Here is a 25,572-nt window from a genome sequence, read left to right as displayed (position 1 = left end):
AATGAGGAATCGTGAAAAGGAGTGGGAGAAGGAGGCAGGAGTAGGCGTGTCTTGCCACGAAAAGCTGGAATTTCAGAACATCTATGAAGAACGTGCAGATCAACGTAAAAAGGTGGAGCCCTCGCGGTGCTTTTTTACCACGAACTTACACCAAAACAATCACGTGTGTGTATGCACACGGGTATATGTGCAAAAGCAGAGCAATTTCCATACGTCAGAATGGGCATTTCGCATCTGCATAAGGATGAGGAAGTGGGATAATAAAGCACTGGTGCAAATCAAGGTATGGATCCTCTTTGGCGACGACGGTGCACTTGCTTTTAGAAATTGGAGAGTTCTACTAAACTAAGTAACAAAATGTACATACCAGCAGCGTCTTGTACAGCATATGAAATAAGAAAATGACCCCTTATTTTATATATTGCAATTAACAGGCCAGTCTTTTCGATTTTGAATGCTTTACATAAGAAATGTAACTAATTACCAATGTAATGGAGGTTAATTTATCAACATGTGAAGGATGACCAGCTGAGATGGCCCTGCAGGGATTGGAATTCGTGACCTGTAGGTCAATCGGATATGTCTGCAGAGTGTGCCTAAATCGCTCCACATTCCTGCAGGCTTAAAGCCGGCATGTCTCAGACTCAGGAAGCCGTCAGTCTGAGGTCTCATTTTAAGTTTCTGTGGTCTTTCAACAACACCTTTAATTAGCAAGGACAGAAGGATATTTTGGCAGGCGCATCAGCCAATCCATTACATTAAAAAAAATACTTTTCACCGTAGGGTTTGAATAAGATTGGCATATTTAAGGCTGCGCCCGTTGATTCCGATGGCAGAATATATAAACAAAGGTCTACTGTCCTTCATAAGATGTGACATCTTAAGGATTTGAGGATCACCTGGCAATATATATTTTGCTTGAAACAACTTTGAATGTCTTACTCCTTATTCAGCATATTCAAGCACTTGTGATGCTAACCAATACAGATTTTTTTTTTAAATTACAGAAATGGGTACGAGCAAAACACAGCAGAAATCTCAAGCTGCCTGGTGTCCACCAGCCAAATAGTATCAAAAGAAAGCGTGAACAAACTTTGATTAACCCATTTTATTTTGTTTGCATGTAGATTTTTTTTTTACTTACAACATTTTATGTGGACTTCAGAATGTTATTTGTATTTGCATCACAAATGTAGTAGATGGCACCTGTAACACGGTAGACATAATTTTTGTTTTAACTGGTGCTTAATTTGAGCGGATGTTTGCTGGTGCTCAGCAACGAAAAACCAAAGGAAATGATGGACGGAGGTTGACAATACAAGCACTCACCCCCAGTCAACTTATCTGGGTTTAATCCATCACCGTTCTTTAGCCCACTCTGCCACCCCAGTTCAGATATGGCCATATGCAAATCAGTCTGACCCTGCGCCTCATGGGAACAGTCCAGCCCGATCTGCCAAGCCATGCCTTCCCTGGACCGGAAACAAGATACCGAGGACAGGTTTCTGATATTTCAGCCGTCTTCAGCCCGGCTTGCTTGAATCCAGTGGCAAAGTGAGCAAGGGACTCACGTCCGAGCATACCCTGCCAACTTACGGCGACAGCAACAGCACGCATTTCTTGACACTGGCAGATGTTTATGACAGAAAGCAAAACACAAGAGGCGAGACAGGGAAGATTTAAAGACCAGCAGGAAATGACTCCCCAAAATACCACTATAAAGTGCAACAAAATTCCTGGGTCTACAGAAAGACAAATAGATGAAAAAAGGAAAATGGTGACCTAGCTAAGATGCAATATTTCTTTTAAATGATTATTTCCCTAACCCACGATAGGTGGCATGCTTTATCATCAGAAACCTCCTCACACCAGGATGCCTAGTCATGGTGCGGACTACAACCCCCTCACTGAGAGGGAGAAGCACAGGGGATAATTCGAGAGGTATAGTAAATACCCCTTAATAATCTCAGGGTGGTGAGAACAGCAGGGCGTAAACAAAAAAAAGTGAAAATTAAAACTGACAACAAGGTACGCGGATACCTTTCTTGATGTCGCCCTGGGCTTGATTTGAAAAACAGGACACTACAAGGAGAATTAGACCTGCTCAATCATGTCACTGGAATAGGTCAACATGTTTCGGCCTATAATCCTCGAAAGAGATGTTGCTGCATTCATCAGGACCTGTAGTGATAGTGCTTCTGCTTATAACAGAGCTCAGATCAAGATTTGGATAGTGTGAAATATATACAAAACATCAGCTGCTGTCTTGAAAGTTTAGGGGTTATCCATCAAGCTGGGGCCGAGAAAAAAAGAAGGGGTCCCAAAACGCATTTTCCCATGTTAATTCCCATAGGACCTTTAGACACAGATGCTGAACGGAATTACATCAAATGTGGCAGATAGGTAGAGGTTAGCCCAGGGAAGTGCCTTTTTGCTATTTGGTGTAAATCTGTTCGGTAGTTTTAAAGATATTAACCAAAATCCAAATTTATATATCTAGGGACACAGTGGAACCGCAACCCCTCCCGATCTCGTACTGAGATCGGGTTGTTTGGGAACTCTTCAAACCAGGAAATGTTGGCAGCTATCTTGGTACTTGGTTTGAGCCGAGTCCCAGAAAAAAAACATTTTAAAAAGAGAAAAGGGAGCAGGGTAGAAATACATGGACCCCCTAGGCCTCTTGGGGGGGGGGGGTCCCACAGGGACCCCAAAGAGCCAACAAACATTTTGACAACTGTTCTTTACACTTAATGAAATGAAGAGATAATAGTGCGTATACATTGTTTGATGTTGTTGTAGAGCAATTTTTGGCAATAATGTCTGTTATTGTAGACCGAATTTGAGAGCCTGTTTCAAAAGGAGAAACACAATGAGGATTTCCTTTTGTACTCTCAAGAAACAAAACTTGTTGAATGAGAATCTTCACTTATAAACGATATGCCTCGATTTTCCTTCTTGTGAGGGCTGTTCTGTTTTAAGTAATTTGCACAACTCAATCAACTTTTAGCTGTCAACAATTTTGATTTTGTGGTCACAGATTTTGATATATGATCCCACATTGTAAATATATTATGTAATAATGGGGACAGGGTACCTGTTTACCAAGTATAATTTGATATTGAGTTTTTCCCTTTGCCAACACACTTCCAACACACAAATAATGATGAAAGACTAAAACCGGATGCTGGGTTTGGGACCATTAAAATAAAAATCTCCATTATCAATCCGAGTGTAAATTATTACTACAAAATCACACATTACATTATCCTTCATTTTTGACACACAAGCTGTCAGTTAGTCAGGGCCACCAGAATTATGTGGAGGGGAGAACCAAACTATGTGGTAGACTGGACTAAATTAAGCAGCAAGAAAAGATTGAGTGGCGTAATGCGGCACAATCAGTATCAGTTGTACTTGATTAGTTTCTCCTTTTAACACAGTTTACAAATAAATAGAGCAATTATCAGATGAAAGATAAACAGTTGAGATTTGCAAAGGGTGGTTTATTAACCTGCAACACATGACAGCTAGTTTGGTAACTTATGATTCTTTTGAAATAGAAACTATTTTCTGCTACAATCTGTACATTCAAAGGCAGGCGATGGACTATATATGGATGTATGTCAAATCCATAAATATGCAACAACAAAAAAATGCCACGACCAAAGAATTGTATAGTTCCAATGGCCCTGATTTTAGCTTATATATTATGCATAAAATACAGATGTAATAATCACTTAAATGATATCACATTACACATGCAATACATTCAACAAATTAAAATGTTATTACGTTAATCTACAACAGATGTTTCTTTCCAATTAACTGATTAGTAATGACTATCATGATAGCTCTGTGGCACACACTACTGTAACTGCATTATAATTATGGCTCCTTGTTTTCCGTTTTTACTCATAAATACAGAATTATTTTTCGAGACTGTATTTATTTTTAAATGTAATGTTTTTTTTTTTAGTAATTCTAAATTCTGTCTGCCATGACTGCCAAGCCAATAGCTGTGTGGGTTCATAGGAAAGGGGGTTAAAAAAGAAAGGGGTTTTAGTAAAGAGGGTTTAACAGCAGCAGATATACACAAGGCTAATCCTGAAATGAGCATGTTTTCATATAAGTGTATTGATTTAACTTCAGCGTGTGTTCACAGCACTGAAACCTGGCAGGTATTCAAGCCCAAGTGCATATTTATCGGTTAAGTAAATGTGAAAATATACTAATTTCAGCCTTATATTTTCCCAAAGACCTAAATATATATGGATAAATACAGATAAAATTCGCAAAAATAAATATGGATAAATACAATGGTAATGTCAAAACAATAAATACCATAAAATCGAGAGCCCTAATTATAATATACGAGAGCCTGCAATCGCTGCCGGAAATCCCTTTCTAGATTTCCTTTTTACATGCGACTTGTGAAGTCTGTATTCGCTTGTAATAGTGAAATGACGTAGCTGCTCAACTTCAGTAACTTATTGCAGTAGACCTCTAACGTGATAATGCCTGCTGCTACAGCCAACAGCCAAGGCTCAGATCAGGAAGCATAGTTGCAGCTGCAGTTTAAACAAGGAAACCAAATGTGGGTTTTCATTCTTTTGGTTTGTTTCTCTAAAACAAACCGTGATGAGCAGACAGGGAATATTTATAACTTTTTTGCTTACTAAAGGCCATTGAGGGAATAGAATCTCTCTGTTTTTTATCTGAGACAGAATGTTTTAACTCTGACTTACATTAGATTCTAATATATTTTTGCATCAAATTACTCATTACTGTTTGATGTGTTTAATTTCACATTAGAGATCGGTTTTATTCATGTCTGTAACCATACATTCTCGTTTATATGAAAGAACAAGATACCAAGGATTTAAGTGTTTTATGGGAAGGGTGATAGTGTGACCATCCATTATCCGGAAAAAAGATCTTCTACCGTACATTTGTACATTTAAGTATATTGCAAGTCATCTTGAAGTTCAATACCTTATATAGGAACTTGGCCTTTGGCATAATTCTTCAATATAGCCACAGAACTCCAAAGTGACTTGCAATACCCTTATAACGTACAATAGGGGGTGCTTCATAACACATGTAATCGGATGTCATGTACAAGAAAAAAAGCATGATAACTATTTCTACTTTCTTTTACATAACATCACCACTAAATTAAAGCTCAGCATATAAAATGTATTTTATGAAAATGCACTGACAGTAGTTGATGAGAGGAATGTTCTGATACGTCTCCTATGTAACAAAAGCATAAAAAGTGTAGCAGCTATATGCATTAAGAAGTCAATAATGATGAGTATCTATAACCGAAATACATGACTACGATACATAATCTGCTCCATAATATATTTGGATAACTACTAACATTTACATTACAACTGCAAGATAAACAGCATGACAAACTGTAATCATCATGCAGGACCTAATTACAAATGCTTTGTGCCAGCGGAGTGTTGTATTAATTTAATTTAATTTTGCCATTTATAAAGCGCGAACGAATACCCACAGGCGTCTCAGCGCTACCCATCGCAAAGTGCATTAGCACCTCATCCAGGGTAGGAAACAGTATACAAATACCCATATCATGCTTAATCCTTGCAAACATGGGCACTCGTCTGTAGAACCTCGCCGGCTTTCCGATGGATCTTACCAATAATTGAAACAGGATAATGAAGATTATTCATACTATGTGCCTTTCAAACTCTTAGAATGCCAAGCTCAAGTACAATTGCTGTGGCTCAAGTTGTTTCGGTTACACAAGTAGTCATAAAAGAACATTAAAATCACGTCATTAGTATGCTGACAGCAGACCATTGCTGTGACTCAGAGAAGCAGCGCAAATAAAAAATAGGAGCTTTATTTAAAAAAAAAAAATTAAGTCTACATATATTTTGCTTCTGTTGAAAATATGCGACGAGAACGCTAATAAGGGTTTGTCTGGAAGATAAATGTTTAAGTGAAGAGAAAAAAATGCTGAAGTCTAGCCAAAAGAACACGACTGCTCCAGTAATCACACAACTGAAAAACGTGTGTCAGCAATCCTTTAAAGATGTCACCGTAGTCGGTATTTCAGAGCGAAGTGTCTTCAAACGAAAAAATACAGGACATGTTACCGAGGTGCAGAGAGAATCCGGTTTCATGCTATGGGGTAGGCATATCAATAGGAAATGAAGTCAGCAGAACACAAGGAATTCTAAGGGCACACCATTCTAAACGTGAACAGCATGAAAACAAAATGGCGGCAAGCCAATGAAACACAGGACGGGGAGGCAAGGGATAGCTGAAACAGAATAAAGTAGAGAATAAGCAAGAGAGAAAACAAGGCACTGGAACAATGGGACAGTTAAGGCCTGCTCCCACGTCACCGTCACCACAGTCATTGATTCAGTCTCTTGTGGGGCTGGCAAAGTGCACTCACAAGGAAAGTTTGTTTGGTCATGAGACCATAACAGGGTTATGGCTCGCTAAGGCCAAGGCGGAGCTCAGGCTGCTTATCAAAAGAATGTTCGGGCATGGCATGCAGCAGCTGGGTCCTGAACAGTCATCTTTACGTTCCAGAGCAGGGAGCTCGATAGGGTAAATGTATTGCAACCAGGGAATTGTGCAATAGGATGCAATCCAGCTTGTGAAAGTTTATTTTTCTTCATTCACATCTTTGTTGTATTTCTGTCAGTTTCCTAAAGTGTTTTGCCTCCAAACTCTGCCGATTATTTTTTTTAAACTCGAGATTTTTTTTTTTTAAATCTTGAGATTGATTTTATACAACCTGGTGGAAAGCGGCCACCCTGCAGCAAACACCAAACTTGAGGCATAAAACGTACATTGTTACAGAATCTCTAATCCGAAGCACCAATCTTACAAATCTGTTCTATTGCTGTGAAAATGTTGTAATGATGTCTTGTAAAGCGCCTGAATCCCCCCACATGGGGTATCTCCGCACTGTAGATCGCTGGGGAACCCGTCCTGGCTTTCCCTGTGGGATGGTCCCTACTGGGTATCTCCAAGGTGAAACCAGGCATCCCCGGCGTATGTGGAGGGCTGTTGTGGAGATGAGGCAAGCTAATGCCCAGAGTTGCCAAGTGTGATCCCTGGTTAGAGTAGGCAACGAGGCGAGAATTATCGAGTCCGCTGACCCAGGTCCACGACCCTGCCGCGTCGGGAATTGAACCCTGCTCCCGGGCCGTCCTCTGCTTCTGGGTCTGCCGCCTCTAACCAGTGAGCCACACCACTCCACTGCCAGTAAGTGAATAAGAGAGAGCAGGACTGGAGGGAGGACCCCTACAAAAAAAGTCAGGTTAGCCAAATTAACGCAATTGGTTAATTAATGGTTTTATCTTTCCCACTATACTAATTGCTTTGTACTTTTATCCTGCCCACCCTTCCTCCTTCACCTTTCTTCCCTGTGCCTCACAAGTTTCATCCCTTAGGGAAACCTTTGGCTTGTTCTTATCTTATACCTCGAATAAATATGTTACTTTTACACTGTCTGGTTGACAGAAAAATAGAATTAGGATGTAACACACTCACCATCTCAAATCATTTCGGGGTGGCACCTGAAACAGAATTGAGTGCACTCCCTCAGATATTCGGTCACGACCAAAAGCGCCTGGAATTAAAGCCGTGCTCAATAAAGTCAGACAACAGCCAGTGTTCCAGAAAGCATTCCGCTCATATTTAGTGAGACACTGTTACACTGAGGTTGTCCTGCACTGTAGCAAACTCTGCAATTAGTGGACTTCAGCCACTGAGGAGAGTCAAATCAGGGAAGACTTTGATAAAACATAATAACGTAAGAGACAGTTTCTTCTGTGGCGCTTCACTTCAGAAACCTCATCTCACCATGGCTGTTCTACGCCATTCTTTCTACTCTCTGGAACTATGGTCTTTTTTTGTTTTTACCCTATCAGACCCATGCCTCTTTCCTCCTTCCCTCTATAACTAATCTCTTCGAGTCACTTACCCCTTCGAGTCAATGCCTTCCACAGGCTGCTATTTAACGCCCAGTAGGTTCCCACCCCAGCTAGTCTCGCTCTCCATTTATTTCCTTATATGAGGGATTTCAAAAGGGAACAGCCTTTTACAGGTGTCTTAGTATTTAAAGTAATTGCAGTGATTGAATGTGCTGTAGTTTGAGTTTCAGGTGTAGTCACTCTCTAATACTATCTTTCTGGCGCTTTACTTCGCCTCTCTCCTTCTCTTATCCCATCTCTTCTTCCCCAATCTTTTTTCTCTTCTCTCTTCTTTGTCCTGCTCCTCTATTCCATGGTATTCTTCTCTTTTTTCTCCCTCCATCTATTCTTCCATCTCTCTCCGCCTATCGGCCCTCTCTCTTACCCTTTATTGCTCTCTACTCTCTGTACATGCCTCCTGCTTCCCTCTCTTTCTCTCTCCATCAGTTTCTGTCTCTCTTTACTCTCTTTCCCACCTCCTGCTCTCTCTTCCTCTAGCTCTTATTCTCTGTTTAGGTCTCTTCCTCTATCCGTTTCCCCTCTTCCCTTCCCGCTCTCTCCAGCATCCTCTCTGTCAGGCTCAGTCTTCTATGCTATATATTCATGGCAAACATCTGGAACCACTCACTTTAAAACTGCAGTCACCACCGGTCAGAATAAACTGACCTCTCAAGGTTTCTACAGAGTTTCTGACAGCGGCGTCCATCATGGAGGGCGAGTAATGGCGGGGGGCGAGGAAGGGACACCGAATTGCCATGTCAGATCTCTGCATGTAAAGTTAAGTGAAACAACTGAATTCTGCCTCATAACGCAAAACAAATGCAGCGCCCAGACCCTGCGAGCAGACGCTGTCACTTCGCCCGCTTTCTCAAGTACACACCACCTACTACATTCCCAGTCTCTGAGACGCCACTGCTGTCTATAGGAAAATGTCTGCTAGTTCTCCCCGGATACCGAATTTAGATTGCAATAATTAAATTCAAGAGTTGCCCAGAGGGCGGAAAGGATTTTCGCCATTGGTTTACTAATCATCTGCTTTTCCTTTTTCCCTTTTCTTTTCTGGGTTAAAGTGTAATTATAAAACAAACTATTTATGAAAAGTTATATTTTAACAAGCACAAAAAATAAGCCACTAATTCTTTTCAGAATTAAACTATTCTCAAATTTAGGATCCATACGTCATGCAGAACTATCTCAATGAAACCAAGACGTTGTATTCCCAACACAAAGAGACCGAGGTACCCGGAAACGGCCATTTTGGAACTCAGGTAGGTCCCATTTTTCCATGAAATGGCCTGCGGCCACATCACCGCCTCCTATAAGTCTTCTATGCCCTGTCCTTGTTTAGAGCCTCACAAACTATGAGCTATGTTACGTACAAAGGATGGTGGTCTACAAATTGAAAACAATGGTGGGTTGCAGGCTCAACGGTCAGTAGCAAGAAGGGAATTGAAGGATTAAGTAAAGGTAACCCGTCTGATTCCCCACACCTCATCCTTTTGTTTGGGAGACTGTTTCTTCAGTCTTAACTTTCTTACTATTTATGGTCATCAGCCTGCACTTTTGGTGTTTTAGTGCTTAACTGACAATTGCATAGTTTTATTACTTTGGGGATTTCCAGTATAGGAATGGTGAAGCTTCATGGGCAAAAAGAAAGGTGGGGTTGAATGTGTGAGTGAGTGAGTGAATGTATGAGTGAGTGAATGTATGAGTGAGAGAATGTGTGAGTGAGAGAATGTGTGAGTGAGTGAATGTGTGAGTGAGAGTGAGAGAATGACTGAGTGAGGGTGTGTGTGCGTGCGTGTACTGGAGCATGCTAACCGTGGCATGGCCTGCAGGTAGAAAATGAGTGTCACTGAGTGTGCCTCACGTGCTGTAAGGCTGCATCGCTGGCATGCTATGTAGACGTACATAATGAGCTCTGTAGGTGTGGCTTCTCAGCCATCTTGGGGTTGTGGCATGCATGCTAACTGTAGTGACTGCGGGTGATGTGTAACTGCCAAATTCAGAACTCCTATGCTTTGTAGTACGAGGTAGATTTAGTAAGTAGGAAAGTGCAAATACGTGGGAGAGATAGTCTCTGTAGGTATGTCTGGGCTGGCTAGATGGCACAGTACATACCTACATCTAAGAACTCCCCACAAAATAAACTCATAAATCACTTGCGCAAAAGAGCCACGACTTTAGACACCGACATAACAAACCACAAGTAAACAAAGCTTTAATCCCTGTATAAAGTTCATACGGGTCAGGCCCTTTTAATAGCAGGCAGTTGAAAGGAAACCATTGCCTGTTTTTAGCACATGTGAAGTATATATTTTTTTTAAATACCAAGGAATTTTAATGTTCTTGATTGAAAATAAAATATGAATTAGTTTGCAATAGTAGACAAGGTTTTCTATACACCACTGTAAGTTTGAATACAAGGCTTCTGCCAAAGACCAAGGTACGCAACACGCGCTGTTTTGCAGGTAAATTCTTTTGCTAATGAAAAAGGGGTAAGGAAGTGGGAAAGGGTAGGTGGACGAGTCAGTGAGGAATTTTTCTTTCTTATTTCTTGTCTTTGACCATATTCAGCATTCCATTGCCTTTTGCACGTATGTTTGCGCTACAGAAATACCATATAAATGCATACATACCACTGTGCACTTAAATCTCATGAAACAAGATACCTCTGCCTACATAATAGACATTGATGAAAGATAAATGATTTTATTCTAGCAAAAAGCAGTGGATTACCTTGCTGTTGCTGGTTAGGTAACCCTCTAACTGTGCCTGTTAAAATGACCACAAATGAAACTTTTTTTAATACTAGGTCAATTATAGGTTTGATGCATATGGATTTGGGCCACTTATGGCGACTACCCTGTATTCTATAATGGGGTGGTGCGACCACCAAAATAATGTTCAAACTTACGGGGTTAGAGTCATTACTGTTTTAATTTAGTTATTTGAAGGAGTCAATGTGAATGCAAGACTCGCCTTCGGGCGTACACTTTAGTAAAAATGGTGAAGTGACACAGGCTTATCATCCTTGCAACACATCTGCTTTAAGTGTAACGCTCCCGAACTTGCTGTTCTCAATGCAACAGGATCAGAATGCTAAGAACAGATGTGATTTGAAGGAATAAACTTAAATACTTTTTTTAATGCAAAACCTTTGTTTAGCATATTAAAGCCAGACATACTGGCTTTGCAGGTCTTGTGGGAAAAGCAGTAAAAAAATATTAATTTTTGTATAACATGTATGAATGGAAGCACTTCCTAGGCGGCAGAATGATGCCCCAATTAGCCAAAATGCACGAGGTAAGACAAATACTTCACTTCTGCTGAGCCAATGCTGACTCTGTACATGTTAAAGTATTGGTAACAACTGAACTTACAGACGGCTGCTCTGTAAACCAGATCTAACAAGCACTTGCAAAGCAAATAGGTCTCACCTGTGCAAGAGCCATTGGCTTTGGTAATATGTTTTAGTCATGTTATGCACTAGCATGGATGGTGTTCAGCATGCATAAAAGTTAGTGGGGTAAAGGAGAGTGGCATTAAGTGGAGTATGGTAAAATGGGAGTGTTATTGAGTGGTGTAGAGATTAATGGAGTGGCGTCAAGTACAGGTGAGTGGCGTGGAGTGGGGTAGAGGGTGTTGAGTAGAGTGCAGTAGAGTGTTGCAGAGTAGAATGGCATAGAGCAGAGTATATTGTCGAGTAGAGTGGCACAGAGAGGAGTTGCGTGGGGCAGTGAAATGGCTTAGAGTGGAGTGGAGTGTTATAGAGTCAAGTGCTGTAGAGTGTCAGTAGAGTGGCATAGAGAGCAGTAGTGGAGTGGAGCAGAGTGGTGTAGAATGTCATAGAATAGAGTGGAGTAAAGTGGCATGGAGTGGCATAGAGGGAGTTGCACAGAGTATTGTAGAGTGGATTAGTGTTGTAGAATGCCACAAAGTGGAGTAGAGTAGAGTGTAATGAGTAGATCATCATAGAGTGTAGTGTTGTGAAGTGTCACAAAACGGCCTAGAGTGAAGTGGTGTAAAGTACAGTAGTGTAGAGTAGATTGGCGTAGGGTGCATTGGTTTTGAGTAAAGTGGTGTACACTGAATTGCTGTACAGTGCAGTGACGTAGAGTGGTGAAGATTAGACTGCAATGGTATAGAATTCATAGGCAGAGAATGGAGTAGAATGGTGTAGAGTAGTGTAGAGTGCAGTGGTGCAGAATAGAGTGGAGTGATATAGTGTGTAGTGGCGCAGAGTGCATTGTCGTAGGGTTGAGTAGAGGGCAGTTGGATGGAGTGCAGTGGAATGGAGTGCAGCAGCATAGAGTGCAGCAGCATAGAGTGCAGTGGTGCAGAGTAGAGTGTCATGGGGTGCAGTGGCATAGAGTGCATTGGTGCACAGCGCAATGGTGCAGAGTAGAGTGGCATAGCATGCAGTAACATAGCGTGCAGTGGCATAGCGTGCAGTGGCATAGTGTTTGCAAGGTAGAGAATAGTGGCATAGAGTGCAGTGGTGTAGAGTGAATTGGTTATGAGTAAAGTGGTGTAGAGTGCATTGGCTTCGAGTAGAGTGGGGTAGAGTGGCACAGCGTAATGTGCAGTGCCATGGAGTGCAATGCCAAAGAGTGAAGAGGCTCACAGCAGAATAGATGTGTACAGTCCAGGGCATAGGGTCCAATGACGTAGAGTGATGCAGAGTACAGTACAGTGGCACAGAGTAGAGTGCTGCAGTGTGGCATAGTGTATTGGCGTAGAGTGCAGTGACATAGAATGAAATGTTGCAGAGTAGAGCACCACAGAGTGGAGTGATAGAGTAGAGAGGAGTGGCCTAGACTAGAGTGGTGTAGAGAGCATTGGCAAAGAGAGCACTGCCAAAGAGTGCTGTAGTGCATTGTAGCGTGGGGTAGAGTGCACTGGCATAGAGCAGAGTGGTGATGAGTGCAGTGTCAGACTGCAGTGGTGCACAGTAGATTAGAGTGTCAAAGAGTGGGTTGGCATAGAGTGTAGCAGTGTAGATTGTAGAGTGTAGTGACAGTGCATTGGCAGTAGACTGCATTGGTGCAGAGCGCAGTAAAGTAAGAGAGTAGAGTGGTGAAGAGTAGAGTGAAGCGGCATAGATTGCCATAGAATAGAGTACAGTGGCAAAAAATAAAGTGGTGCAGAGTAGAGTGGCATAGAGTTCAGTATCAGAGAGTGCAGTGCAGCAGAGAAGAGTGTCTTAGAGTGCAGTAGTGTAGAGTTCAGTGACGTAGAGTGCTGACAAGTAGACTACAGTGGCGTACAGTGCAGTGGTGCAGAGTAGATAGGAGTGCATTAGTTTTGCGTAAAGTGGTGTAGAGTGCAGTGGCGTAGAATAGGGTGGCACTGAGTGGCGTGGTGCATGGTATATTGCAGTGATGTAGAGTGGAATGGCTTAGAGTGGAACGATGCAGAGTGAATAGAGTTGTGTAGAAGTGCAGTGCCACAGAGTAGAGTGTCAGAGTGCAGTGTGTTAAAGCGTAGAGGTGCAGAGTAGATTTGCAGTGGTTTTATGTGATTGGCACAGTGTAGTGGCATTAAGTGGGAGGATTTAGAGTGCAGTGGTGTGCAGTGCATAGGCATAGAGTCGCGTAGAATAGAGTAGTGCAGAGCAAAGTGTAGTGGCATAGAATGCAGTGTGTGTAGAGTAGAGTGGTATAGAGTTCAGTGGCGAAAAGTGCAATGTTGCAGAATAGAGAGGCATGGAGTGAAGTGGCATAGAGTGGAGCGGTGCGCGGTATGGTTCAGTGCTGCAGAGCAGAGTGATCCAGAGTAGAGTGGCGAGAGCAGTGGGAGAAAGGGAAGTGGCAGAGAGTGCAGTGTTGCAGAGCAGATTGTCAGAGTGCAGTCGTGGATAGTAGAGTGTCATAGAGTGTTTTGGCATGGAGTAGAGAGTTGCAGAGTAGAGTGGCGTAGAAAGCAGTGGCATAGAGGACAATGGCGCAGAGTGCAGCTGGCTTACAGTGCAGTGGCATATAGTGTTGCAGAGTAGAGTATAGTGGCAAACAGGACAGTGTTGTAGAGTGTCTAGACGCAGAGTGCCATGGCGCAGAGAGGATTGTTTCAGAGTAGATTGGAGTAATGTGCCTGGTAGACTTCAGTGGTGTACAGTGCAATGGTGCAGAGTAGACTAGAGTGACGTAGGGTGGATTGGAATAGAGTGGAATGGTACAAAGTAGAGTGCATTGGCATAGAGGGCAAAGTTGCAGAGTTTAGTGGCATAGAGTGGAGTTACACTGAGAGGAGTGGTGTAGAGTGTAATGGCGAAGAGTGCAGCGGTGCATAGTAGAGTATTCTGGGGTAGAGTGCATTGGCTTAGAGTAGAGTAGAGAGGCGTGGAGTGGTGCAGAGTGAAGTGCAGACTTCTGACCAGCATACCCTCAGTAGCCAGTATGATTGTCACATAAATCCTCAAACTTTGAAGTTAGAGAAAGAAAAGTAAACACAAAGATACCTGGAAAACAGATCCTAACATTTGACCTCTGTCTTTGACTGCACAGCAAATGTGACAAGATGAGAACAAGATTTAAAGAACTGTTTACAGAAATACAGTAGTGATGGAAGAATACAGTAAATAAGATTTGGGCAAGGGACGGGACGAAAGCAAGCTGGAAAGCCAAAAACAAATAAAGCCAGCAAATAGAAAGCAAACAAATGTTAGTTGCAAACCACAAAGCCAATGGGAAGAAACGAACTGAATGCATTCCCAGGGAAACTTTCAATGTATGTTCCCAATATGTTGTTAGCAAACCAGAGTTACCTGCGATGTCTGGTAGGCTTTGACCTAAAAATGGTTGCTTTATTTACTGTAGCGTCCATTTTTAAGATGTTTTTTCAGGGCTCACTCCCTAGTGCTGCTGTCCCGCTCACCAACGTTTTAGAAACATGGTAGCCTCTTTAGATCTGTATTTCACATACCCTAATATTGTATTACATTTCCGAGGTGGCTGCCATGTCAGTCGGCAATCACAGAGGCAGCTCCAGGAAGAAAGCACTGGCAAAAGCATCTGAAAAATGGTTGATACAAAGATAAAACAACTCTTTTTTCAGTAGCATCCATTTGTCAGATGTTTTTGTCTGCACCCAATCCCCAGTTCACAAAAAATAAACTGACAAAACAAACATAAAAAAGTACAGAAATCAAACTTATTGGCTTTACCAATACCTTTATTTTATATCACTCCCTACCACCATGTAATTATTATCAAGATATTACTCCAAGCAGGTTGGATGGAAAACAAGAAGAGAGAAGGCTATTTTAAACATTAGGATCATAGGTAACTCCGTAAGATCTACGTCAGGTGCATAGGGTTAAATCAATCAGGGCCCTGTGGCTAAGGCACATAGGGGCACATTCATCAAGGTATTTTGCGATCGCAAACAGTGAGATTCGCAAAAACCGTCCATTTGTGATCGCAAAACAGCCTTTTGCAATGCATGAATGTTTATGAGATTTGCTATTTAGGTAATCGCAATTTCTTGCGATTACCTAAACTGAAGAATACAAATAGGGAATCACAATTTGGGATTCCCTAATTCATATATAAGAAGCGTTTCCTAAATGCACACTGTGCATTTAGGAAAGGCTAATTAGCATCAACTTCAAGTTGATGCTAACATGTGCATACTTTGAAAAATGCACAAAACTGTATTTTTCAAAGTGCCATTTGGTGCACACATGCCACTAGGGCAGGGGTCTCCAAACCGGTCCTGGAGGGCCGGATCCATGCCAGATTTTTAAAATAACTACATGTATCTCAATGGGGATATCCAAAAAATCTGGCATGGATCCGGCCCTCCAGGACCGGTTTGGAGAACCCTGCACTAGGGTATGTGTGTGCCTTATATGTGCACCTGTTTTTCGTTAGGGGCGGCTCAGGGGGGCCTTAGGCCTCCAGGCACCCTTGACTTTGCATTACCAAATTTGGAATTACCAATTAGGTAATCACAATTTAGGCAATGCAAGACCATTCCCACCCATGGGCCTTGAGGCCCATAGGAATGAATGGAGTCGCAATAGCAAACAGGGATTCCCTAATTGCCCTTGCGATTCTTAAGGAACCGCAATTAGAGAATCGCTATTTGCAGCCTCTTTTGATGCATTGGATTTTGCAATTACCAAATATCGATTTCTTAAAAATCACTATTTGGTCATCGCAAAAAGTAACTTTCATGCATGTGCCCCATAATGTTTCATCTAAAGTCAGCGCCAGGCTTGCAATGCTTGAGTGATGTAGACAGAGATGTGCCTGTTAACATTGTGGTCAATATAGTTTTTGAGTCCACCGTAGATAGCCAATAGCTCTGATTTGTAGCACAGTATGTAAGGTATTATGGTAGCCCGCCCTGATATTTCCACAGCGAGGCCAAGTGTGATCTGCTGTGTGAGGATCAACATGGGTATGATCTCTCAGAGTTCACAGAGTAGGTAAAACATGCCCACTGGAGATCATCACATTTTGAACTCAGGCCCCTTCAGAGAACTTACAGCTAACTAAATTATTTGTCTAAAGAAAATGCCTTGAATGAATCCCAATAAGCGTACCACATTTAATTTTGAAATGAAACTGTATGCAAAATATGTTTCATTTAACTTTTTGGTAGGTTTAGACTTTTCCTTCGCTTTGTCCCCTAGGGCAGAGGTCTTTAAACTTGTTTTTACTGCACCCCCACCATTGAAAAAAAAAATAATCAGGCCCCCCCCCTTAGACTTTTTTACAATTATTCTATTAAATGGGCAATATTTAAATATGTCTACACTTATTTACACATGGTGGCCAAGTTCTGTTATAGTTTTAAAAATGTAATCAAATACATGATTGCCAAACATACTGGTCAGACAGGCCTTACTAACTTGTAAAAGTATCCACAGTGATTATTAGAAATGGGGGTGGTGGTTTTGAAGAATATTTGAAGTCCTTTCCCTTTTGACACATACTCCCAGCTAGGATATAAATGACAAAAGGTGTTAGTGATGGCCCATTACAAAGCAACTTATTGCCGCTCATTTTTTCCGCACCGCTTTCCTAGCGCTTGAGAACCCCCCAGGCATTAAAAAGTGCCTACCAAGAAGACTGGAACGCAGCAGCCAGAAGCCAAAGCAGAAGCATGTTCCATAGAGCATTCTGAATAAGCTAGTGCTGGATCACCTACAAGGGTCGACCACTTTATCTGCTACCACATACCAGCCCTCTCCGACTTGCAAAGTGGCTTGTAGCTAACAGACTCGCTGACTGGTAGCTGCTTTGTTAGTGTGGCCACAGAAGTGGGTGGCCAAGCTAATTACAATGAGGTAAATGCAAGCACAGGCAGAGCTGAATTAAACTACATCCACACTGCAGGCTGGTGCTAAACAAAACAAAACTTTCATTATCAACACATAGAAAGAACACTTACGAGTTCATAGTTGCCTGGCAGGAAACAGGGTGTTACAACCTGCAATAAAACAGAACACTGTGGATTAGCTGTGTACATCCTACCGTGGAACACTGTGTATTAAAAAAAACACACTTTGAGCGGTTCAACCAGCTTGTGGCAGAGAAAATACTGTGGGTGTCTCGAATCAAACACGCATTAATAACCCAAGGTGATAGCAAACACGGAGATAAAACACCTCCAAAGAATCCTGGCAAAGGTGGCTTCCCAATCTATACTTTAATGAAGCAATTAATGTCGGAAGTACTGATAAGCAAGCAGCCACACACAAAGTTTGACAAACAGAGTAAGTCGACACGTATAAATTGAGCAAGAAACATTCGCAACGGCCGTTGAGAAAGCAGAAGACAAAGGCCCCCTTCATAACTCACACTGTGGTGAACTATTAGGAAGACACTGCCGAGATTTGCTGTGAAAGTGACAAACACACGTGACTTCTCCTCGAGAGGAGACCTTGTTGCTGTCCAAACTCATCTCTAGATAATCAATATCTTGCACCTGTATCACTAGAGCAGACATCTCTTCTACCTGGGTGGGCTCCAAAGTCGATTCTTGCTGTTTTTGTCTGATGCTCTTGATGAAGTTCCATTGCAATACGCTTAAGCGCATGCATCGTCAACTTGGAACCTTCTAAAACTGGCCTTCCACCCAATCCCTCTAAAAAAAATTAAAGGCGCTTGAGCTATCACCAGTGACTCCACCCACTGCTGGAGTATATAGCATTTTCCCAGAATTCTCCCTATTTGTATCCCTTAAATTAGATTCCTGCTCCTACACCCAGGGGCATACCTTGGTTTGTAAAGCGGATCTATATCTACACCCTTCGTTGTGTCTGAAGTGTACACAAAATTATATTGATGCCGCCAGGTGTGCACTGACAGCATATTTGTAATCGTAAGTGCATTCATATAGTGCTTACTACTCATGACAAAGCATCTAAGTGCTTTTCGGCAAGTATCACGCTACTCCGGAACCCAAAAAAGATAACCGGTGAACCAGTATAGGGAAATATAAAATTGATTTGAGCGGCAGACATGTTAGTCTGTTATTAAGATTGAAAAGGATAGTGGAGGGATAGAAGAGGGAAGGGTTTGCATTTATATAGCACTTGCTCCCCCTGATGAGGTGTTGAAGTGCTTTTTGGCGAGTAGCACGCTACTCTGGAGATCCAAAAACAAATTCTATTTTTCGGATCATGGAATGGAGGATCGCTCACTTAGTGCATGTGTTTCTCTGTTCGGCAGTGTGCAAACTCAGAATGTGCACTACATGCCTTTGTGGAAATCATATGAGCAAACATTGTTGTGGTGCACAATTAATGCTCCAGTAATAATCCAGATTCAGAAGCATGCTTTAGTTTGCACCTGAATCAGGATCTGCGGGCCAGAGTGAATGAAGGCCTTAATCTTGAGTTAAATATTACTAATTACAGTTCAGATTAGCAGTATTTATGCATATTCCCCCAAATATGCATCATCAAAGTGGCCACCAGTCTGCATTAAATATACCAGTAGTCTGTTGTGTAATCCAACAGCGCTGACTGAGAAGAGAACAATGTTGTTCCCAAAACATTGCAATTTTTCCAAGTTCCCAGCTTTAAAACCTACTGCTTTATCATTCTTTTTTGTCTGTACATTTTAGTACTTACCATTCATGGTGGTACAGCACCGGCACACTCAGGTGAGATTGTATGACCATGACCACCACTGTGCCACACAAAGCTGGAGGAAGTGGGCTGACAGGAGGTTATGAGGGAACCAGATGGTACCCCACAACTTAAATAACCACAATTTAATTAAAAAATATCTACAATGCAAGATTCCTGTTTCTCTCACAACTACCTATTGCTTTAGAAAGTTAGAGAAGGTGGTTCTATCAGACCCCTACCACCACAACTCCATTTTTTTGTGGAATTCAGGATGGGAGGTATACACACACACACTTATATATAACGTGAACAGCAAATTTCTAGACTGCTTTTGAAGTGAATGGATACATATATATAACTATGGATGATCTCCTTATATTATTGGGGAATCGTCTTTTAATATATCTCTATTTTATTTAAATATGTATATTTATATATTTTTATATACATGATTTTCTATTGAGATGTATTTATATATATTTTTGTATCAATGTATAGGTGTATATTTATGAAATCATTTGTAAATATTATCTATTTTAATTGTACATAATATCAATATGGAGTGTACATAGGTATCCTACCAGCGGTCTTGTCTATATTTACATTATTGCACAGTCTGTTTTTCAGTTCTATAGTGCAAATGTTACAGCTGTTTCTAATCATTGATTGCTTGTCACTTTAAATGAGGCATGGGTCCATGAGTAACGCGTCATGTGATCAAGGTCCAGGTCGGACCGAAACGCGTCATGGCGGCATACTGATGCAGGCGAAACTTTTTCTTTAAATAAACTTTAAGAAAGCACGAAATACTGGGTCCGCGCTTGTCTATCCGAGTCCTGTTTGTCGAGTGGATTCTAAAGATAGAGTACTGGAATATATATATATATATACATATATATATATATATATATATACTGCCACCTCATACTGCTTACAAAGCATTAAAAGGTTGAAGACGTCCTAGCGACTAGACTCTACAGCTTATTTCCTGTGATCTGGTGATTTGTTGAGCCACGAGGATAAGGACGACTTTAATGAAAACACTGGGGGTGCGGGAGGGGCAGGGATGAGTGCAGGGAGTGGGGCTTATGATGTCATTTCAGGGGGTGGGGTTCTATTGCTCATATCCACACTAATTGTGGGACTTCTAAAAAAAACAACAACAAAAAGAATCATACACAAACAAAAACTGGCAAAAAAAACACTGCTACCCAGGATTGGTGTGTTATGACCCCCCTCTAAATCCTGGGCCCCACTGCAACTGCACCTGCTGCACTAATCCAGGTTGCAGCACTGCATAGCAGGCAGGCTATCCACAACTTCTCTGCTGTGCCTGGTCATTTACTCCAGTCTTAAAACAGACTGTGCCTCTTTCAGAAAAAATGTACTCCCATGTGTTGCCTCATGTGCTCTCGGTCTTAATACTATCAAGCAAAATGAGCCCCACACCCATTTTGTAAAGCAACAAGGTGTATAACTGTGATGCAGTGGGCCCTGGGCACCCCTGGGCTCGAGTGACACTTCATCAACTTCACCAATGTTACCTACAACCTCTGTCTTTTGTTAACAGCTTAAAAACATGGACCACCATCTTGCACTCTGGCAGCAACAGACCTAATAAAAAGAACATTACACTGTACACCCAAAATGGGGCAGGTGGAGTAATGCCCTTCATTCGACAGCCCTGGGCTATTCATAGCACCTTCCCATTGACAGAGCCAACCGGGGCCTTTTGAAAGAACTTGTTTTACCGTAAACACTAAGAGCCAGATTTAGACTTTGGCCGACAGAGTAGAGGCAGTTAAGGTGGAGGAGGACTTTACATCCGCCACCCTGCCTTGGATGGAGCCACCAAATTTAGAGTTCACCACCGGCCCTGAGGAACACTTTCTTAGTGTGTATGAGCCGCAGTCAAAGCCGTTCTTACAAAGCCATTTAAAAGCGTGGTAGACATTCGTCCTTGCTAATGGAAGCTTACACCAAATGTAAACGTTTTTTAATTTCCAATAACAAACTGCCAAAGCCAGAGTTTGTTGCTGGGGAAAAAAATAATGGCCCAACACCATGCAAGTTTTCTCGCATTGTGTAGGGGTCATTATTAGGTCTCACCTAAGTCAGGGCCTTTGCTGTCTTTTGTTAGATTACTGTGGGCTTAGATTCCATCCCCTGATCATCATGTGTTTCCCTTAATTTAATCTTATTTGCTTGCTTCCGATTTGTCAGTTTCCATAAGCTGTCCTTCCTCTTTTCGTATTGGACTTTTCCCCTGGAACATGAACGCATTACTAGTGTACTTGCACAGCTGCCTTTTCAGGTGCTACTTTTTTCTTTTTGGTTAAGCACTCTACAAAAGTGCATATGTTTTCCAGCTATCTCCCTTGTGCGCTTTCTTGCCTTCCCTCACTACCTGCCATTCTTGCTTCTGCCCTGTCCACTATACATTGACGTTCAAGTTTCCTCACCCCCCTTACATTGTCCGAGTGCTTCCCCATCGACACCCACCCATCATCTGTTGGCTGCTTGTTCCCATCCATGACACGCCCACCCTCTGTTCTCCATGTGTTTCCGACCCCTACCCACCTTATATTGCCCATTCCCTGCACTATCCCTGACCGCCCACTCTCTGTTGTCCGTGTGCATGCTCATTGTTGGCGCTCGCTTTTCCTTTTCTTCCCCCACCCACATCCTTCTCTCCCACCCTCCCTCACTCCATGATACCTCATCCCCCACCTGCTCCCCCCCTTCATCCAGCCACCCATTTGTTTAGCCTTTTTTTAAGAACAAAAAAGCACATTATCACTATGTAAAACAAGCATTTGCAATGCAATAGGTCTCGCAGCATTAAAGTTTGAGTTATTGGCATTGTATATGACAATGTGTTGCATTACATTTTTAACAAAGTCTGTATTGGTGTACAGCGATGATTTGCAAGATGATAGCGATGGAGTGGGGATGAATGGATGGGTGGATTGATGGATGGATGGAGTGGAGGGGATGGATGGATGGATGAGTGGGGGGATGGATGGATGGATGGAGTGGAGGGGATGGATGGATGGAGAGGATAGGTCTCGTATTTACACTAATTTATGCTATTGGCATTATAAATGACAATGCTTTTTATTTATGTTTTGGTTTTAAAACATAAAAGGCATTGTCATTTAGAATGCCAATGGCTTAAACTTGCGTAAACGCGAGATCTATTGCATTGCAAATGCTTCTTTAATATGAGCGATTTAAAAGTCTGTGGAGGGCGTTGCCTCAGTTTAATGCATGACTCACTTAAACTTCTGTGGAAGGGATGCCTGTCAAGAGTCTGGGAAGGAGCTAGAGCTGAAATTATTGTTAAATGGAAAGAATGCTGTAAAAGGACGGAAATCCTGATTTGACAATTTCATGAAAAAGAATGAAGTGAAAATGGCATGAATAAAGATTTTTAACGTTAACTTTTGGAGCGCTAATAAGAGATGCTTCTTTCTGGTGGTTGTGCATGGGACTTTTCATCCAACAGTTGCTCGACAGAGTGGACTTTATACTTTGAGAGGCCCCAACCGCCCTGCACGCACCCCAGCACCAATTGATTTTCGGTGTAGGCTGTTGGGAGGCACATACTACAGGATAGAGAGGTCTGTTTACAAAGGCATTTATGAGGCCAGGAAGTAGTAATGCACGAATGCTCTTTCACATGCTATTGCACTTTTGTGAAACGGCCCCAAACGTCCAATTCCATATTAGTGAAAGTGCACACACAGAGTGCAGAGCTTTTTATGTGCACCAAGTGTGTATCAATATATTTTTTTTTAATCTTTTGGAGACAGTTCACAATGGCATGTGAAAGTAAGAACGTAAAAGACTACTACAGGAGCGCTGCTTCATATATTCCAATATGCCTTTCTGAATATGTCCCTCGGTGTTCTGCCATCGGACAGTGGCTGACTTTGCCCCTTCTCTCTTTCAAGACAGTCTGCCTCTTGCCAATGCTTCTTTCCGCCCACGGAAGTAGAAACCCGGCACTGGTTAAAAGTGTAGCTCGCCGAGCATTAGGCATAATAGAAGGTTTGGAATGGTGCTACAGGTCACAGGAGTAATAAAGGGAGGTGGAGGAGAGGGTCCCTGTGCCCATGTCGGGTGGAGAGAGGGTCGATGCGCCTGGGAGGTGGAGGAGATGGTCGATGCGCCTGGGAGGTGGAGAGAGGGTCGATGCACCTGGGAGGGGGGGGGGGGATGGGGGAGTGGGGAGGGGGAGTTGTCCCTGCGCCTGGGAGGTCGATGAGAGGGTTCCTGCAGCTGAGAGGTCGAGGCGAGGGCGTTTGCATCTGAGGAGTGTTGGGGAAGGTCCTTGCGCCTGGGAGGTGGAGGAGAATGTTCCTACATCTCTGAGATGGAGGAGAGGGTTCCTGCAACCGAGCGGTTCCTGGTGTGAACACAAGAGTCCTGCAGAAGTGGGTTCCTGCAGTGCGGTGCAGAGTGCTGCAGAGAACGGGGTTCTTTTAGTGGGACTGGGAAGAGGAGAGGCTAGCCCCACCACAAGCCTGTGAGCCCTTACAATCTCTCCCGTCCCAGGTGTGCCACCAGATGCTCTCTCTGTGCAGGCAGTGTACCGGAGTGCTGCCAGCGGACAGATGCCCCTCACGCACCAGTAAGTGGGCAATAAAGGCAGGGGGCGTTATTCATGAATGCAGGTGTTGCTCTGGGAAGAGTTCCTTCAGTCTCAAGGTTGCACGAGATTCGCCGTGCATGGCCAGTAAAGATCTGCGCAATTTATATACTGAGACCTGTAGAGCTCTGTCCGGGAGCATTTTTGACAATGGGGCTCTGGGGAGCGAGAAAACATGGGCAAACGTTACATGCTAAATAAATGTCACAAAAGTATGAAGCAATCTATCTGAAATAAGACATAAAAACCAGGACACCAACCAACACATAACTCACTCCGAACACACCAGCCCGCAACATGGTGCAAACCAGACCCTCCTCTTTAGAAGGCCAGCGCCGTTCAGAAAAGCACTTTTCACACAACCCCTCTCTACCGGGCAACACCGACTGCTGCTTTGAAGAACGCAAAGGGCAATTAACACACAAAAGACAGGCTCTTAAAAATATTATTACTGTGGACAGGCAGTCAAAGGGCACGAAAAAATCCATTCCCAGCCAGCTTCAGCTCGAGCGATGTGGGAAGCTTCGGAAACAAGCAACAGTTTCCAACCAGCAACACGGAAGACAGCAAAACCAAAAGCAGCCCGGGCTCAGAGTGAGAGGGCGGGGGCTGCCCGCGCATGCGCTCTCCGAGCCCCGGCGCCAAAGCGGAGTGTGTCATCTGAAGTTCTGGGTCCCAGGAGGGAGCCCGAGACTGACCAACTGGCTGACGAGAAGACAGGGGCACGGAACACGCAGAGCCCGGTGAGTGGAGTGGGGGGGGTATGTGTGCGCGTGTGTGTGTGTGTCTGTCTGTCTGTCTGTCTGTCTGTCTGTGTGCGTGTGTGTGTTGTGTGTGCCTGCGTGTGTGCCTGCCTGCGTGCCTGCCTACGTGTGCATGTGTTGTGAACAGCCTGCCGGAATCTCCTCTGGGTAGTCCTTGAAAGCTGAAAGGACTGAAACTATTGCAATAGACTCGCTCTGCGACAGCAGGGGCTTCCGCGGACCACAGTTTGGGTGGGAAACCCTGCTCTAGACTAATGTGCGCTGTAGACTAGTGTGCACTGGAAATTAGTATGCGCTGTACACTGGTGCCCGCCACAGAGTGGTATGTGCTGTAAAGTGGTGTGCATTGCAGAGCAGTAGTATGCGTTGTATAATGTTTTGCGTCTCAGAGTAATGTGCATTGTACAGTGGTTTGTGCTGTAGAGTGTTAGTGTGTGTTGTAAAATGCTATACGCTATAGAGTAGAGGGTGCTGTAGAGTAGTCTGTGCTGTAGAGTGTTATAGAGTGGTGTGGGTTGTATAGTGGTGTACATTGGTAAGTGGTGGGCGTTGTAGATTGGTAGATGCTGTATATTAATGTTCGTTGTACACTGTTATGTGCTTAAAAATGTTGCATGCTGTAAATTGGTGTGCAAAGTAAAATAATATGTGCTGTACACTATTGTACCATGAGCTGTGGTGCATTGTACAGTAATATGTACTGTAAAGTACTGTATGTTATAGAGTGATGTGTATTATAGAGTGATGTATGCTGTACAGTAGAATGTGCTGTAGAGCGGTGTACGTTGTAGAGTAGTGCTTTGTAGATTGATATGTGCGTAAAATGTTGCACACTGTAGAATGTTTTGCACTGTAGTGTTGCATACTGTAGAGCAGTATGTGCTATTGAATTGTATGTACTGTATAGTAGTATGCACTGCAAAACAATGTGTGCTGTAGAAGGGCATGTTTTGTAAACGGGCATGTGCTGTAATTAGGCATGCGCTGTCAAGGGGCATGCGCTGTAAAGGAGCATGCGTTGTAGAGGAGTGTGCGCTGTAAAACGACGTGTACTGTAGTACAACATGCATTGTACAATGGTATGCGCTGTAAAAGGCT

At 42.9% G+C, this 25,572-nt stretch overlaps 1 protein-coding gene across 5 annotated transcripts in view; it reads right to left on the bottom strand.

The window, feature by feature from the left end:
* The window catches only part of TNS3 (tensin 3), an 838,360-nt gene that overhangs the window by 391,347 nt on the left and 421,441 nt on the right, over nt 1–25,572 (bottom strand). For all 5 annotated transcript variants that reach the window (XM_086964904.1, XM_086964903.1, XM_086964909.1 and 2 more), the window contains exon 4: nt 17,370–17,408. In XM_086964904.1, coding sequence (XP_086821030.1) covers nt 17,370–17,408 — 39 coding nt within the window. The remainder of the gene's footprint in view (nt 1–17,369; nt 17,409–25,572) is intronic.

This window comes from Lissotriton vulgaris, chromosome 4_1 (genome assembly GCF_964263255.1).
Source record: "Lissotriton vulgaris chromosome 4_1, aLisVul1.2, whole genome shotgun sequence".
NCBI classification, from domain to species: Eukaryota; Metazoa; Chordata; class Amphibia; order Caudata; family Salamandridae; genus Lissotriton; species Lissotriton vulgaris.
This window is presented reverse-complemented; position numbering and strand designations above follow the sequence as displayed.